We start from the raw sequence: 17622 nt of genomic DNA, 5'->3' as shown, positions 1-17622 counted from the left end.
ATTCTTATACTGAATTAAACTAGTGATGACCACAGACTGAACTGTCAACATACACTGTTGACAATACATACTTTCAAACCGCATCTGATTTTTTTGAGATTTTCTGTATCAACTGCAGTAGATGAGGAAAGGTAAGTGGGAAGCACTCGGATCCATAGCAGTCACACCGAGCACTGGATGTCCTAGGCCAGCTACCCAGGCCAACTAATGTGGTTGTAAAGCATCTAAATATCTCACTGCCCTCAAGGTCTCTCCCTGGGTGAGAAAGGCTGATTCTTTCTTGCTTTTAAGCATTCAAATCACTTCTTTCAGTGTAGGTTTGAAGGTAAGGAATAAAGAGGGACAAGACATCCTTAGAATATCTAGTATAAAGCCTTACTGGTTAGAGCAGTTTCCTGGGAGACAAGACATCTGGGTCTAAGCTCACAGTTTGTACTCCTTAGAAAGTCAGCTTATATATCAGGCTACAAACCACGCAAGAGCAGAGACAGATGCAATCCTTGCTGAAACCCTGCTGAAGGTCAGGCTCTACACAGGCAATAACACCATACTACAAGGCCAGAAAAGGAGAAACACCAGCAAGAAGTGACAAGGTTGTGTGATTCCAGATGAAGTTACAGCAATGTAGTATTTACAACACACACATCTTCAGCACATCAAGCAGCTGAGTAATGCAGCAGCATACACATGCTACAAAAACAGAAAAGGGAAGTATATTCCTTGGATTTTCTTACCAAAAGAAAAGTCAGACTGAAAATATTTTTCTTAAGCAAAAGACAACCAGAAAGATGCCAAAATAAACAGGTTAGCAGCCCAACTGAGAGTAACAGTCCAAATAGCCTTTTCACATCTTATCTTCTGGAGAAAAACACCCACACATCTGCAATGCAACTTTGGGGCTAAAAAGCTATTAGCAATAACCCATTCTTGCAAAACCTAAAGAAAGTAAAACCTATCCAGAAGTTTAACACAAGCCAGCCTTAGTTTTGCTGACAGAAATGTTTTTCCTTTGGTGTTACTCTCTACAATTCAAATCCTTTCCAACTCAGGAAACCCACATAAACCAAGATTTGACTACCAGTGGGAAAAAAATAGCAGAACTGCATAAGGGCAAAAGGCATCCAAGTAGTAATATAAAAATGAAAACTAAAGAAAATATTTTGGAGGGATCCTAAGAAGAGAGCATTTAGAAAATGAAATTCAACACCTGAGGGAAAGCCAAAAAGCAAGAAGCATTGCGATCATCAAGACTGCTGAGCACTCACCAGATAAATGCAAGCCTATTGCCTGACTCATGCAGAGTCACTAAACCCCTTCCTGCAGACACCACACACACACAAGCACTGTGTGAAGAAACACATATTTCCTGGCTGGTAGCAAAGGGCAATGTGAGGAAATCATGAGTCAGCAACCTGATGATTTCTGCTTAGCATGATTTACAGAAGAGAAGATCTAATAACTGTAAGCTTTAATGTTGAGTCAGAAAGAAGAGGGATAGCACAATAACTAAAAAAAAAAAAAAAATTAAATCTATTGTACATTACAATCCAGCAAGGAAGCCATCAGCATCAGAAGCAGACACTCCTGTGTTGCAATCATGCTTCGGAAGCACAGTGAATCAACTTTTTGGCGAGCAGATCAGATGTGCCCAGCAAAAGTATTTTGAAATTCTCCCTTAGCAATTGCAGTGGGGTGCAGGGAAACATCAAATTTAGTACTTCACCATATGTTACCTCCAAAATTACTGATTAGATTTTACAGACCAGTCATTGCCTCTACAGTTAAGGTTAAATGAAAACAGAAGCATAGACCAGAAAATGTTAGGTAGTTATGGCCGTGCCAAATTTAACCACTCATGTTGAAAATTTTTCAAGTCAAGCCTCTGCTTCAGAGCATTTTTATAAAAATGGGTCAGCTCTCCTTCAGGTTTAGTTGCTTCTAATTGACAAGGGGAGAGGAAGTGATGTTTTTGCAAATGGTGGTGTGTGGGGGGAACCACCTCACAAAAAACCACCCTGCCAAAAAAACCCAAATTCTAGAACCTTCCATGTGCTGGAGCAAGGATATGAAATTTGGCAGGAGAAAAGGCAGGAAACAGTTCTCAGTATGTAGTTAAATACTTGCTTTTTACCTGCTTAGCCACCAAGTCTAGAGTTTTTTAAGGCCTCTGGGAAAAAGTTATCAGTGTTATATCATGCTCAGCAGAAGTTTATCACAGTTTGGCAGCTAAATTTTCCGAGGATCCTGTTTACCCTGGGCAAGCTCCAGCCAAGAGCTGCAAAGGCCAAGCAGAACTTTTCCCTGAAAGCCTCCCCAGCTTGTCATCCTGTCCCTGCAGCACAAGCCCCTGGAAATGGGGAAGGAAATCACATTTCCAGTGCTCTCCCTGCTCTCCAGTGTTCAGGACTCCTTAGAAAAAAAGATGATGACAGGAAGATAAAAGCAAGGAGGAAAAAAGAAACCAGCTGACAGGCAGGAACAGAAATGCAGACAAGTATCATTTTCCCTTTGGGGAAGGTATGCTGGAGGTTTAGGATTTACACACAATTACTACTAAGTCTCGCATTCCCTTCACTGCCTTTTACACAGCCATTACAAGTACTGACAATACGGATTTCCAATTAGCCCTTAAGAAGAACACACCTAGCTGGAACTGGTGTCCTTGGCCACAGTACTGCATGTGCTACGTTGGAGCTGAGCATATTAACCTTTCACCCTGTCAGGAAACTTCTGGGGAGCTGCTGCAACAACACTGTAAGATTAAAATTTCGGCCAGGCTTTCCTTGGTGTCTGTAGGAGTTTCTCTTGTGTCAGGGTGTATTGGGTTTGTGTGGCGGGGTTTTGGTAGCAGGGGAGGGGCTGCAGGGGTGGCTCCTGTGAGAAGCTGCTGGAAGCTTCCCCGGCTCCAAGTCGGACCCGCCGCTGGCCCAGGCCGAGCCCATCAGTGGCGGTGGTAGCGCCTCTGGGAGAACAGGTTTGAGACGGGGAACCTGCAGTGAGTGGGGGGATCGGAATGTGAGAGGAAGGAACCCCTCTGCAGACACCGAGGTCAGTGCGGAAGGAGGGGAGGAGGAGCGGGGGAGGAGGGGATGCCCCTGCAGCCCGTGGGGGGATGGCCGGCTGTTTGCCCCCGGCCACGGGGGGGAGCGCGGGAGCGGAGGCCCACCTGCAGCCCGGGGAGAAAGGAGCCCACGCAGGAGCGGGGGGATGCCCCCCAAGATGGCCATGACTCCGTGGGAAAGCCCGCGCTGGAGCAGTCTGCCTGAAGGACTGCAGCCTATGGGAAGGACTCAATGTTGGAGAAGTTTGTGAAGGACTGTCTCCTATGGGAAGGGACCCACACTGGAGCAGGGGAAGAGTGAGGAGTCCTGCCCCTGAGGAGGAAGGAGCGGCAGAGACAAGGTGTGATGAACTGACCCCAGCCCCCATTCCCTGTCCCCCTGCGCTGCTGCAGGGGAGGAGGGAGAGAAAACAGGGAGTGAAGCTGAGCTGGGAAGGAAGGAGAGGTGGGGGAAGGTGTTTTAAGATTTGGTTTAATTCTCATTATCCTTCTTTTGATTTGATTGGTAGTAAGTTAAATTGATTTTGTTTTTTCCCCAAGTTGAGCCTGTCTTTTGCCTGTGACCATAAGTGGTGAGTGATCCCTCCCTGTCCTTGTGCCAACTCACGAGCTGTTCTTTATATTTTCTCCTTCCCAACCCACCAGGGGGGAGGAGGGAGTGAGCAAGCAGCCTTGTGGTGTTTTGTTGCCAGCTGGGCTTAAACCACCACAGGGGGTTTCCAAAGGATTCTATGGGTGCATGTTCGGTTTTTTTAAAGGATAATGGAAGGGAACTTCAGAAAGACACAATGCAACAATTAGTACTGAAAACTGGCCTGGACTTCCATCAAGAAGTAGTGGGATGTTGCAGGAAAGCAGTCACGACCTTAGGTTACTCCTTAGCCCTTATGTAAGTCATTACTGTAGACAAAAAAAAAGCCTGTCTACTAAATCACAGCAACTCTTCCTGCAACATCCTCAGTATCCCCGGTGATCGATCAACCACATGCTGACCATGCATTCGGTGCAATAAATCCGCAAAACTCAATGCCTCTGGAATGAACTACGGCAGATGAAGCAAAACCATTCCAAAACCACTTAACATTTTTAAAAAAGGCAAGCCATCTCCTTCACATTACTGGCTTTTAAAGTATAAAGGGACTATTATTTTATGTAATCCACAGCACACGATAACACCATACTTCTACTAAAACCATCATCAAAATCTACAAGTTTTAGTTAATTAAAAGTTAAAATCTTGGTATCAAAGCAGAAAGGTTTTTCGCCTCTGCAAAGTACTTCTCAGAGTCAACTGCCTAAGTCACCTGTCAGCCTTCTCTTGAACTTGGCTGTAACCAAAGTACTTACTGCAGATATGTACCCATTACCAGTGATCTGGATCACAACACAGCAGTAACTTTCCATTTACTACTCCCTCAGGTTTTTTTGTTCATTTGTTTTCCTTCATTATTATTAGGAAAACTCAGTGGCATCACCCAAGAAGAGATCTCAGCAAGCCACCACCAAGAGTGCTCCGGTCAGATGTGTGCGTTCATTTTGCACTGTCATCTGAAATCTTCAGTTGATTATCTAGTTTATTTAGCCTGTGTTGCACTGACTTTGGAAACTGAATCTTTTGAGTTACTGCCAAAAGCCACCGAGGAGTCTAAGTCTGCTGTGTTACAATAGCCAACAGTTTCAATTCAAAACCCTCTTTAGCTTTTAGAAACCTGATTTCTGCCTCAAAAAAAACCCCAAACTAAAACAAAAAACAAACCCATGCTCCAAACTATACTAACAACCTTTAGCAACTGTACCTTACAGCAACTCCTAGCAGTATTTGGCCAGAGCGATGTATACTTAGCAATCAGCAGTTAATCACATCACCTGTTCATGCTTTGTAACCACAGACTCATTTGAGACATTTTCCAAATTCCATGAAAGTTGCCCAGTTTTCTAAGATGAGCTAAAAAAAAAAATCAGCGCTAATAGATTGAAAAGGTCCCTGCCCAATTTGTGTATAAACAAAGCACACATACTGTTGGTATAAATTCTTGCAAATTTTAAAATTATTTTACTTGAACATTCTTCTACTACCTTCCTTAGTTACTGCTTAAACAGACAGGATTTAATTTTGTCTGCAATTTGTGAACATACCAGACAGCTTCTTCTGCAGGCAAAAATAATTACACTTATACAACATTCATGCTTCTTGCCCCCTCACCAGTAGTCTTTATTTACTGCTATGCCTTTTTGCTTCATGTAAGTAAATCAAATCATTCACAGTAAAAACATACAAATGACACTGATAACAGAAAAAAGAGCTGATCTTAGTGTCCACACACTGCTTCCCTCCATGTTAAAACTGCAGTAAGCGTTCTATTTTTGCATTTAACTTTTAACACTAATCCTGATGCTGAATTATTCAGTTGGGTTCCCAGGGACCGTAACTTCTAGGATGATCTTGTTTGCAAAAGAACTTACCATCTGGAGCATATTTTGAAGCTATTCCCAGAAAAATCCCCAGTGCAACAAAAAGTGAAAGGCTAGAAATGGCAAAGCAAATGAGAGTATTTTTGTGCCTGTTGGCTTCTGCCTGGCGGCGGTGCTGATCCACTGGTAAGGATGGGAGTCTTGTCCGGGCTTCTTGTCTCGCAGAGGTAAATTCAGCTGCAGCATGGCTCTGCGAAGGTGGCGGGGGACGGAGAGGGGCAATTCTCCCCGGGATGTACCCAGAAGACCTGTGACTGCTCCCATTCTGAGGCTGCAGGAAAGCAGGGGAGCTCCCCCTGGCATCAGTGTCTTGCATGTTATAAAGTCACTGGAACACGGACACAGACAGGGAAAAAATAACAGGCTTTCAGAATACAGAGTACAATACATAAAAGAAAAAAAAGAAACAAACAAACGAAAATGCAATTTTAAGCCACATGCCTTAAGAAGAACAGCCACTGAAACTGTGGCTATGTACAAAGTATCAGTCACTCAGTTGCTACTGGTCATTTGCCATGGTGTAACAGCTTGAAACAATACTATATATGTATCTTCAACAAAATTAAACTTAAAAGCATCTGGTATGGGAACACAGTACAGCACAGACTATTTCTTTGTAGTTCCACTAGGTATTTTTCACAGAGTGTTTTCACAGTTAACTTCTATTATGTGATTAAGAAACGAGCTGAACAATGAGAAAGCTAGCAACCCCTTCTTCCCCACAGTTATGCAAAGAATGCCCAAATGTATTTCTTCTGCACTGCAGAGGCTGAACAAACTCCTCATTGTTTTCCTATATGGAAAAGAAGCTGAAAGAGACAAGCCTTCCCTCCCACACTGGAAGCAGTAAAAAGCATTTAAATTTAATATGTAAACTACCAAACACTACTTTATTTACATTCATGCTGATGCAATTTAGTCAACACTTTTAATTAGCTGAACCCACAAACTCTTAATTTACTCACAGCAAGATTTGGTTGCTAGTAAAGATGCATCAGGAATGGTCCTGTAAGAAAGTCATCTGTATCTTGTTCAGCAAACCTCATGTTTTTTCTTGTTGCTGAGATGCCTGTGTTTGGACACAAAGCCTGGAAGCAACATGACTGCTCCAGATCTCTGCACCTATCACCCAGAAGCGAGCGCTACTTTTATTTCAGTTATTAGTATTGTTTCCACCTTTTTCTGAAGCAACCAATGAGAAAAGCTTACCAAAAACATTACTGCCTGTCCTGTCCTCACCAACAGTTCTAACCCACCATGCTTTTCTGGTTTCCTTTAAGAGACACAAAACTGCATTTGACCATTTTCTTAGGCTTTCTGGTCAACTGTGTTGTATCATATGGAGTATTCACCAAGCTGGCATAATTTTATTTAATTTTTTTATTAAAATTTCTTTGGGATGGATTTTTTGAGAAGGCTGCTCAAGTTTCAGTTAACTGAAACCTAACTTTCTAAACTAAATCCTGAAGGGGATTTAGGCAGAAGTCATGTATATTCAATAGCAAAATGAATTACAAAAATAAAAAACGACCAATAACAGAAAAGCATAAAGATCCTCTTTCTCATCCATTAACAAAGGGAAGTCTGAGCTACGCTCTGAAGTGCCAGGCACACTGGTGAAGGAGAAACGTGACAACTGTAATCTTATTCTGAGAAGTAGCAAAGGAGCCTTTTGTCTCGCACACTGCAAAATCTGATACTCCACTGTTTCAAGGCAAAAGAGTTGCTATTATTGAACAGGCTGGATTACCCTTTCATGGGAGACAATGCATCTCCAGATGTACGCACAATGACGATAAAGGCACTGAAATATTAACTGGAGTAGCCATCCCAGAGTGCAAAAATTATGCCAAGTCCTCCAGCAGTGTTTCTCGCACCTGTTCGTTGTAGCAAACTGATTTTCACCATCCTCCTTTCTGTTCTTTGAAAAACTATTTCCCAAATCTAATCCTCTGCTCTCAGACTTAACTGCCCAATGTGTTATGAGCACTGTGCAACAGCTTGCTTTCACCACATGTGCTTTTACACTCAACTAGTCATCTTTCAGCAGTGAAAACTCAAATAATTTCTATGTTTTAGAAGTGGTGTTAAAAGCTGAGTAGAGAAGCTTTTCAACTAATTCAAACGCAGTATTTATGTCTAGTTGAAACAAATATTTCAGTATCTTTCTGACTGAAAATTCAAAGAAATCTGATCCAGCATTGACTTTTTTTTATGGTTTGGACCCCCAACTCCTTAAACTTGGTTAAAAAGTTTTTAGATACGGCATTTATCTATCACACTGACAAAATGACTACAGAGTGTTCATTATAATGTGATACGAAGAGTTAGTAAGTTTGTTAATTGCTCAGCTACATCAACTAAATCCACAATGGTTAAGCAAAAGTTAACTTACTTTTACAAAATAATTTTACCACAATTTTGCCTACTAAGGCCTCTTAAAGTACTGTTAGATCTTTAAAGAAAAAAGTCATTCATTACAACAGACATCGAAAACACTTGTGTCATATTTCAAGCATATTTTGTTTTGTACGAAGCATTGTTTGCAAGCCTCATTTTGCAAACTGTAGAAGTTTTCCAACTGTCCCACTCAAGCACAAACACAAGTCACCCCAAGGACAGGTGGAAAAGAGACTGCAGAATCACTGTCTTACCCATTACAAAATAAAAATAATGAAACAAAGCCATAAGGAGATACTTAGCACATTCAAAAGATTTACTATATAGTTTTCCATTACAACAGGAGTAACAATTTCAATACTTCCTTCCCTCTTCCTGTGTTATTTGAAATTCTCTGGCTGAAAGAAGGATCTTTTCTATCCTGTAGAACAACTACTGGTTTTTCTTTAAAATTAAGACACATTGCTAATCTGATTGAAATTATTGACTTATTTCCACTCTGTGTAAGTCTGCAGATAGCATCATGCAAAAAATGCAAGTGTAGTAACTGGCTATATGGCCAGTTATGCCCTAGAGAGTGTGGTTATTTGGTTGCACAAATATAGTTCGAGTAACATGCAGGAGGTGGGGGGGTGGGGGTGGAAATCTGTTTAACTCTTTAAATACCACATTTCCTTGTAAGTTCCCATGCACCTTAATTTTTCCATGTAACGCTTTTTCTTTCTCCACCCAAGGTTTGCCATTTCCCTTTGACCTGTGCCTATTCTGTGTTCCTTTAAAAAGGCAAAAAAGCTGAGATCAAAGGCCCCAAGAGAACATTTGCAGTTAAAAACACCAGAGAAGACTGGCTCCAGTCACCAGGATCTCCTAAACCCACAGAAGTATGAGGTCTCCTAAAAGAGCTCATGATCTGGGCATCTCCTCCTCCTGATGGTGCAGTGCTAGACAAGAACACCACCACTTTTACAATTGTACTTTACTTCACAGATTTCTTCAGAGTGATTTCAGTAAAAGTCAAGTTCTTGCACAATATACAACCAATTACCTTACCTAACAGTCATGCAGCATTTAATCTGTACAAATCTGTTATTTACCATGTCATTCAGGCAGGCTGCTATGTGAGTATTCCCTAATTTCTCACCCTTCAGCCTTCAACAGGATATTATGCAGTATTTTCAAATCCATTATTCACCACAGCTTTTAGTCAGGGCCACATGTAAGTATGTGCTTCCAGCTCACCAGAACCAGAGATGCTTCCAACACACGGATTCAGCTAGAGCACCTCAGATGCTTCAGCCCACTATGTACTTGTTACCACCTGTCTGCTGGAAGGCTACACTATTTGCATCTTACTCTTTTGCAAGAGCAGGGCTACTCCACACAATTCAGATTTCTGCTTATGCACACCTTCCCGCAACATAAGCAAGCAAGTACTTCTCATACTCATCACATCAGCCAACTCAGCTTAAACCACCTTAAAAAAACCAAAGTTTATTTTGCACAGCATCTAAGTAAAAACAGTGATTACCTGCAAGTCTGCCTCTGCCAACAGAGCATCTGAGCTGTGTGGACAGCAAAACCCAGCAGGCAGACAGCAATGAGCCACTAACAAGCTGCAACATCTCCAGTCTCCTCACGTGCTCCTTCGTCACTTTTAACTTGTGCCACTGCTACCCACTCATACAAGCCCACATTGTTCCACACTGGCAGAAACTAAAAACACATATGCACTGTACAACCAAGGGATAACATCTGAACCTCCTGAGATGCAAGCGTGTGCTCATAAGCAAGTGGCATGCTTATCTGTTACTCCGTTTGGGGCTGGTTTCCTGGAAAGGAATTGGATTCTTTCATGAGGCAATTCAAAACATTACCTGACACCACCCAAAACATGAGAAATATACCAAGATCTTTCACATTTTTCCCCTGTCAAATGCTTAGTATAACAAAACATGTCAAATGCACCAGAAAACTCCCACACCCTTGCACCTTCTCAAAATTTTGTAAGCAAAGTACGCTTACTTCCATACAGTACAAAGAAATTAATGCTTCCCTTAAAGCATATTTTAAGGATGCATAGTTCAGAGGTCTTAAAAATAAAACAAGAGATACTAGAAGAAATCCTACTTCTGTTGCTCTGGGTTATTATCAAACACCACCAGCTGTAGTGCTGACCTATTACCACACCATTTAATCTCAGAGTACATAATTTCCAGCAAGGAAAAGACTGAGGAAGGGTGGGGGAAAACCACACACATCAAGAAAAATATTTCCCCATGTAATACAGCACCACATTGGCTACTGCTGCTTTCCTGGCACAGGCACTTGTCTGGTATGAGATCAAAGGGCAGTGAGAAATCCAAAAGAGAAAGGAAAGGGACAAGAAGTCAGTATTAAAAAATTCCTAAGTAGCTACAGTTACTGAGCAGAAAGTAGACATGCACACCTTCACAAGCCTCCAAGCTGGTCAACTACAGTGGAGATACTAACTTCAGGACAATGTTTAAAGTGCCTTAGAAGTCCCCAGTTCAACAAATCTTAACCTCACCATTAAGAAAATTAATGGTTCCCAGTGGACACATGGGGTGCCCACATGCTTTGCTGTCTGGTTCTGCATTTTCTTCCACTGCCTTGTTTTGAAATTATACCTATTCGCTATGATAATAGACAGCATGTTCGTAGGAACCTACTTTTCCACCCGCATGTGCAAAAGTTGGAAAGAATATGTGCACAGTAAAACACATTAACACAGTTAAATAACTGTTGGAAATCACAACAATGTTTATAACAGCCTAAAAAATCCCAGGTGACTTAAACAAAGTGTAAAAACTCTAGACATCTTCCATCACATACGCTGCTTGGTGCATGCCACCACCTTGCCCAGCAGTTTCAGAAGAAAATCAGAGGACAAACAGCAACAGTCAGTGAGAGAGATACAAACACAGTGAGAATTATATAACTTATTTTGGACAAAGCTTTATTGCACCATATTTTCTGAATTTCCTGTGTAGCAACTATTAATTTTTACTGAATTTTTTGGCACAGAAAAAGCATGAAATTGCATGATACACAACCAGTGGAAACTACTTGAGCTGAGGACCACATTTCCTAAAACAAGTCTTTGCAAAGTACCACAGATCAAGAGACCAAAGTGCAAGCATGCATAATATTTACAGTATAAAACAGGGTCTGTAGATAGAAGTAATCTTCATCAGCTGGTCTAATGAAATCTTTTGAGCACACAAGTCTCTCTCCAGGTCAGAAGCAAATTTCAAACCTATATAGAAGTAGGGGAAGTTTAATTACGTATGTTTAGGCGATATACGAAACAATATAGTTATTATCTATGGATTAGAAAGGACACTGGAGTGGGAGGGGAAAGGATGGCGAGAAGATTGCTTCCCAAGAGAAGGAGACGGGTAACTTGTAGTCTGTGTGATATAAGTTTGTCTGTGGGAAAAAGTATGAAATAACAGCACGTCAAGCAAACCCACTCTCAGGTTCATGGCTTACAGCATACTGGAGAGCCATGAATTTAGTTCCTAGTCTCTTCTGAAGGCATTTGGTAGATCTCCATTAAGGATGAGGCTGAAAGATCACAGGCAAAGTGGAATTTTGTACAAGGAACACATTTCCCCCCTCCAATGACAACTGGGCTTTTGTCCTTCACCCACAGTTTGTGTGAATGAACTCTGCAGTGGTCCCTTGGTTTCACTTACATAATTGTCAGGAAAGCATTTGATGCAGCAGACAAAAAAATCCAACTTTTCAGAAAGTTCATGTACAAAATTTAGGTACTTTCATAGTTCTTCTGCAGAGATGCAGCTTACTGCAGAAACTGCAGGGACACGTTGGTCTTTTCCAATTCCTGGACACCAAACATTATCCTGCAAACATTCAAGTGTTCTGAACTGACCTCAAGACACTTCTATTTTCAGTCTGCTCCAACATGTTTGTAACATCTTTGGATCTTGCCCATTGAAACAAAGAAACATAAGCCAGAAGCCATAGCATCCAACTGTTGTCTGTGTATCTACAATGATGCCTGACACTTTCCGTGACTTCAAATTTTTTCCCCTTTGTTTCTTTTTGACACAGTTATTCTTTATAAGTCACTTAAGAAATTGGGGAACTCTATTCTGGTTTTCATTCATTGTTAAAACAATAGCATGTTCTGCTTGAGGAAATTATTCAGACACCATTTGTTTCTTTGCATACAAGTGAACTGACCAATGACTTAAGTACAGAGGATCCAAGAGAGCACACCAGGAAATGCAGCACATGTGCTGAAATAGGCAACACAAATGGAATAATTTTTACTGTTTCTCTCATTTTCAGAAACGAAAGATTTAATAACTTGCATAAGAGATCAAGAGTGGAAACTTGCATTTTCATCACGCATCTGCCATTAGTTTGCTGCATGAGTCACAGCTTGTTTGGGCCCCAAGCCTGTAACATGAGAAAAAAAATGGTCACTAGCCTCACAGGGACATTGTGAGGGTTAGTTTACAGAACACTTTGGTCTCCCTCAGCTCAGCGGTGCATCTGAGTACAAGCCTACTTTTAAGCAAATAAATAGCTCTGTTTAAGTCAACAGCTTCCACGTGAAAATAACGGATTTGCAGCATTCATCTTAGAGAAGCTGAAGAAGATGGTAGGGAAAAAAAAAACTAAAAACAGGAAAAAAGTTTTTTTAAACTACTTCTCATACTGATGATAAGAAGCAGTGGTACCTACAGATGCAGTCCCTAGAAGAACACAAATCCCATCCAAAACAGCTACAGCTTAGGACTCACTGAAGAAAAATTCTCTATGTAATGGTAACACACTTTGGAGAAGTGAAGTTCAGTTCTGGCACTACCTTGAATCACTGATGAAACAGAGATCTGGCCTGCAATCCATTCAGGAGAAGGAAGGTGAGATTAGATACCTCTTTTCTTCTTACTAAATTAGAAGAGATCCCATAGATTATAAGCATATATGACAGTACAGAATGTAACAGGCAGTGGGCAAGAGTCAGATGCCATATTTAGCTTTAGTCAACAGGCATAAGCATAAATACTCCAAGAAACCCCTGAGTGTATTGATAGAATCACATAATAATCAGTAGTTTGTCATATTTAAATTATATTTAAAGCACAAATCAGTAGCATAACATACTCTCTTCCATATCAGTATATGCATTTCTTTCTTCTTCATCCTGGTTCTTTTTACCTATCCTGGTTTTCCTCTCAGGTAAAGCCCTCAAATCCTTATAACTTTTTTCAGTCCCACTCAAATTTCAGTAAATAATATGCCACCCTTTATTCTGCTTACTTGAAGGATTGTCTCTACAGTTTTTAGCTGTCAATCAGCCATGAAGCAAGCAATGCTGCCTGAGAAGCTGAGTTGCTAGCTGCACACCCACATTCTTTTAGAGTTGTCTTTCATTTGCATGAGCCCAGTTAAATGAGTTTGCATTAAAAGATAATTAAGCTAAGGGCTCCAAATCACATCCACTGAGCAAACAGCTGTGACATCAGCGACTCTTAGGTGTTTGAACCCCTAAAGGATTCTTCATCCTGGATAAGGATGACTAAGAGAGAGGATATATGACACAGGTCCATACAGTCAGAAGTAGCGCTGAGAATGCAATGACTGTTCATGTCTCTTCCAAGGGGAAAAAAAAAAAAAAGGCAGACATAAAGAGGTTTCTGAACCTGACTCAGTGCTGGATGCTATGGACTTCAAGAGTTTATGTAGGTTCAAACAGCAACAAGGACACAGAACAGAAGTCAGTAGAGGATTGTTGCATAAATAATACTGCCTCGAGCTTAGGAAGTCCTTGAACTGTAGGCTGTTGGAGGCTGGAAGCAGAAGTATCATTATGTAGTAACTTTACCAGACATCTATTACTCATCGCTGTCAGACACTGGGTAATTGTCTGGATGGACAGTTTGTCTGATAGGATGTGGCCATTCCTCTACTGTGCTTTAAGATCTCTTTTAGCTGTTGTCTTCTGCTGCCACTTTTCCAAAAATCACCGCCTCCTTTAAGGGCCAAATCCCCCCTCAGCTCAGCCACTGCAATTGTCTGTTGACATTATCAGCACAAAATACACCTCTACCTGATGGCCTAAATTAACGTGCTGGACCAACACACAGTAGCTGAAACATAGGAGTAGTTTTCATTTTGCTGTAGGATCGGTAGCCTCCAGCAGAATGGTAGGGCGCATACCAGCAAAAACAGTGAGAGCAGAAAGCCTTAAAAGTAAGAGTCTTGTGAAAAGTTTCTATAGCTAACGCAGGATAACTTGACTGTATGAATGCCAACATCCCCAATGGCTCTAAGGTATCACAGGAATCACAGAACGATGCAAGTCTAAAGCCTGATGAATAACATACAGTGATTTAACTTACATGGCATAAAACTCTTGCACAATTTTAGAAAAGAAAAAACCATCTTCCATCATTTCCCTTTTATAAAAATCACAAACAGCATATTTGGGATATCTCAAAACAGAAGCAAGTCTTCAAAAAGCAAAACAAAACCATCTAATCCACCATTAAGTAATGCATTCTGCCGAGCTAGTGGCTCCATTCATATTTTGGATTACTGTGGTAAATTCCTTTCTAGGAAACTCCAAGAACTTTGCACCCAACAGCCAAGCCCTGCAATACCCTGCCAGGTATAGCTAGTCATTTTGCATGACTGCACTACTCTTCTGTGTTGTTACGTGGGGTTTTTTTTCCCCTTCTCCTTAATCCCATGCACCAAAAAGATAGAAAAGCTACTAGTACATTCTCTTTTGTTAACCTACTTCACAACAAAGGAATAAAATGAGTTACATGTTCTAAAGTATGCACTCTTTAACGTCTTCAGTATTTCCTTTCCATATTGGCAAATACATCACTTCTCTCCCTCACATCTTTCTTCAAGGTATGTAGTTTTCTACTCCCTTACCACTTCCTTTCTCAGTATTACTATTCCAAGAAAATATTTCTGTACGTTTCTACACCCACATCTACAAACAATTCACTCCCATTTGTCTTGCCAAAGACATCTCCGTTAAATCAGTAGTTAAATATTTTTTAGTTAAAATAAGCTGAGAATGGATCAAGTCTAATCATGATTGGATTCCAAACAAGAAAGTGTAATTTACAATACAGATTTTAATCACGTTTTGATGTATACTTTAGGTGATTTTATAGAACTGCCTTGCTAATGCAAAGAATGAACTTTACCGGTATACTTCAGACTATGCTTCTACAGAAAGTGAGATTTACTAGACTATATTTTCCCCACTAATTTCCATCAGCAGTGTTTAAATCACTGGTGCAAGCACGCAGAAGGTGAAGAACAGAGCCACCGCAAGCACTGTGGAACAAGCTTCCTTGCAGAGATGCATGATGTGGCCCGTCAGCTGAGGAGCACCTTCAGCTGCGGGTGGGGGTAACAGGGGTGTTCCTCTACAGCTGTGAGCCTGTAGTGTAGCATCAGGCACCAGCAAAGACTGGGGAACAGGTTCCCCCTCCTCCCCAGCTCCTATGCAAGGCAGAACAAAGAGGATGCGGAGCTCTGACTCTAGCATAGAGGCAGGTCAGTGCCTTCCCAGGGGGAAAGAAGCAAAGGGCTACCTCATACTCAACAGGTAACATGAACATAAATGAGTCACTGAGTAACACCGTTGACATTTCTAACACCCATCTTTCTTTCCTCACATGGAGGAAAAATAACAACCTGCAGAACACTGCTCGTTTTCTGCAAACAAGACTTCCACAGCAAGAAGCTGAACTGGCTTACTTGAAAACACACAAAAATAGCATGCTAAAACTGTTTATTAAAGATTTTTCTGCATGTACTGGACACATGATAAAGGAAGTTAATGACTGTGCTTGGTATTAAAAGCAAATTAGTAAATTATCTGTAATTAAACAATGTTACTAGTCCAGATTGTCCGAGGTATGTAGGCATCTATTTGGCAATAAGAATGTTGTTTTCAAGTATTTAAATCAGACTGAAAAGCACCTGTCCCACTGCACCCTATCATAACTCAAGGAAATAAAATTCCCTAACCTCCCTTCAAGTCCAAGTTATTCAAATATGTATCAACCGAGAATTAAAAAAAAAAAAAATTAAAAAAAAAATCAAACTGTAAAATAACCGAGGAAGTCCACAGTTTGTTCTTCAAGCTTCTAGGACTAGTAGATCTCCTTGTCCTGTACCTATCTTTATATTCAGCCTTAGAGGAAAAACAACCTTTTTGTTCCCCTGCTCCACCCCCTCATTTGTCAACTGGGAAGAAACATGAACTGTGCCACCAAATGGTAACTCTTCCAGTCATGGGATCAGTTACAGCTGGGAAACCTTTAGTGGATTTTACAGGGCCTGCTGAAAACAACAGTTTTTCCACACAGGGGTCACCATCCTCTACTCCTTAGTATCTCCACCAATTAAGCAGGAAGTCTGATGAACAGGTTAAAGGCTTCCAGCCAACCCTCACCACCACTTTCCCCACAAAATACTGTGGGGCTAAAGCGTTAACGTTCATACTTAAAAAACCCTACAGTTCGGCACTGAAAAACATACCTACCCACATCTCAAAACAGCACACACCATGCCTACCGTTCAGATCAGATGCTAAAGTTCAGAAGTCACTTCTGCAATCTCACTTTACCAAGGACCTCACAGCAGTCCTCTTGAACTCTTGTGTCCCGTGTCGCCGTCCCCCCCCCGCTTTTTCTTCTTTTTCATCCTGAATTCTTTTGTAGCTGCGAGCATTACTTGTGCTTTACAGAAAACTGTTATTCTTCTGGACACTTCGCCCAGCTCCAGTCCCTGGCATACACTCCGCTGGATGCTGTATTAGTAGGGAGAGAGCAAGAGGAGCAGGCCCAACAAACTTGATCTGGCAGATTTCACATTCATGCAGGCAGTGCGCAGGATCCACGTAGACAAAGCACCTCCGAGAGCTACTGACTCCTAAGAACAAAGATGAACCTCCCCTCCTCCCTACTGCTACCCACGGGCCATTTCACATCAGTAATGTAGATAAGCTGTTACAAATCTTGTTCTGTGATTCATCAAAACTTGACTGATGCCACTCAAGAAACGTGAAGTACTGCTTCATCTTCTTTATCGCACCGTCTTTGTGGAGCGCCAGGCACTACTTCATTTTTATAGCTACTCGGGAATACAAAAACCTCTTTCCCTTTAAAGAATCCGTGCTGCTAACTCACTTTTAAAATACAAACAAGGGCAGTATCTTCAGCACACACCCCTCATCCAAGCCGCAAAGTAGCACAAAGGTAGCGCCTTCTTCACCACACACCCTCTTTTATTAGAAGGGTCGAGATACGCAGCTCCCGCTCTGTTTTTTTCCATGCCTCCGGGCAAGTAAAGCAGGCTGCTGGTTACCAGGCGCAGGGAAGGCAATCCCTAACAACCCAGGCACCCGGGGGCGCCTACCCGGACGGGTCCGGACTAGCGGAGGCACTGCCGGGGCAACGGTCTGAGCCCACCCTCGCTCCCCAGCCTGATTCCGGGAGCATCTGGCCAGGAGCGCTCACAAAAGCGACGAGACCCTGCCAGCGCGACCCCGCCGCGGCACCTGCCACCGGGCCCCGCGGAGAGGCGCGGAGCCCGCACCTGCCGGCCAGGCGGGAGGCGCCGGGGACGGGCACACGCCGGGGACCCGCGCCGGGGACGGC

At 41.9% G+C, this 17622-nt stretch overlaps 1 protein-coding gene across 1 annotated transcript in view; it reads right to left on the bottom strand.

Moving 5' to 3' along the window:
• TMEM2 (transmembrane protein 2) overlaps nt 1–17622 on the bottom strand; it is a 50718-nt gene that overhangs the window by 32385 nt on the left and 711 nt on the right. Inside the window, exon 2 of the mRNA XM_010568604.1 lies at nt 5525–5861. Within this exon, the coding sequence (XP_010566906.1) occupies nt 5525–5849 (325 nt within the window). The 5' untranslated portion in view covers nt 5850–5861. The remainder of the gene's footprint in view (nt 1–5524; nt 5862–17622) is intronic.

Source organism: Haliaeetus leucocephalus, unplaced genomic scaffold, assembly GCF_000737465.1.
Source record: "Haliaeetus leucocephalus isolate CR32 unplaced genomic scaffold, Haliaeetus_leucocephalus-4.0 Scaffold251, whole genome shotgun sequence".
Lineage (NCBI taxonomy): Eukaryota > Metazoa > Chordata > Aves > Accipitriformes > Accipitridae > Haliaeetus > Haliaeetus leucocephalus.
The sequence above is the reverse complement of the archived record's forward strand: the minus strand, read 5'-3'. Positions and strand labels throughout refer to the sequence as shown.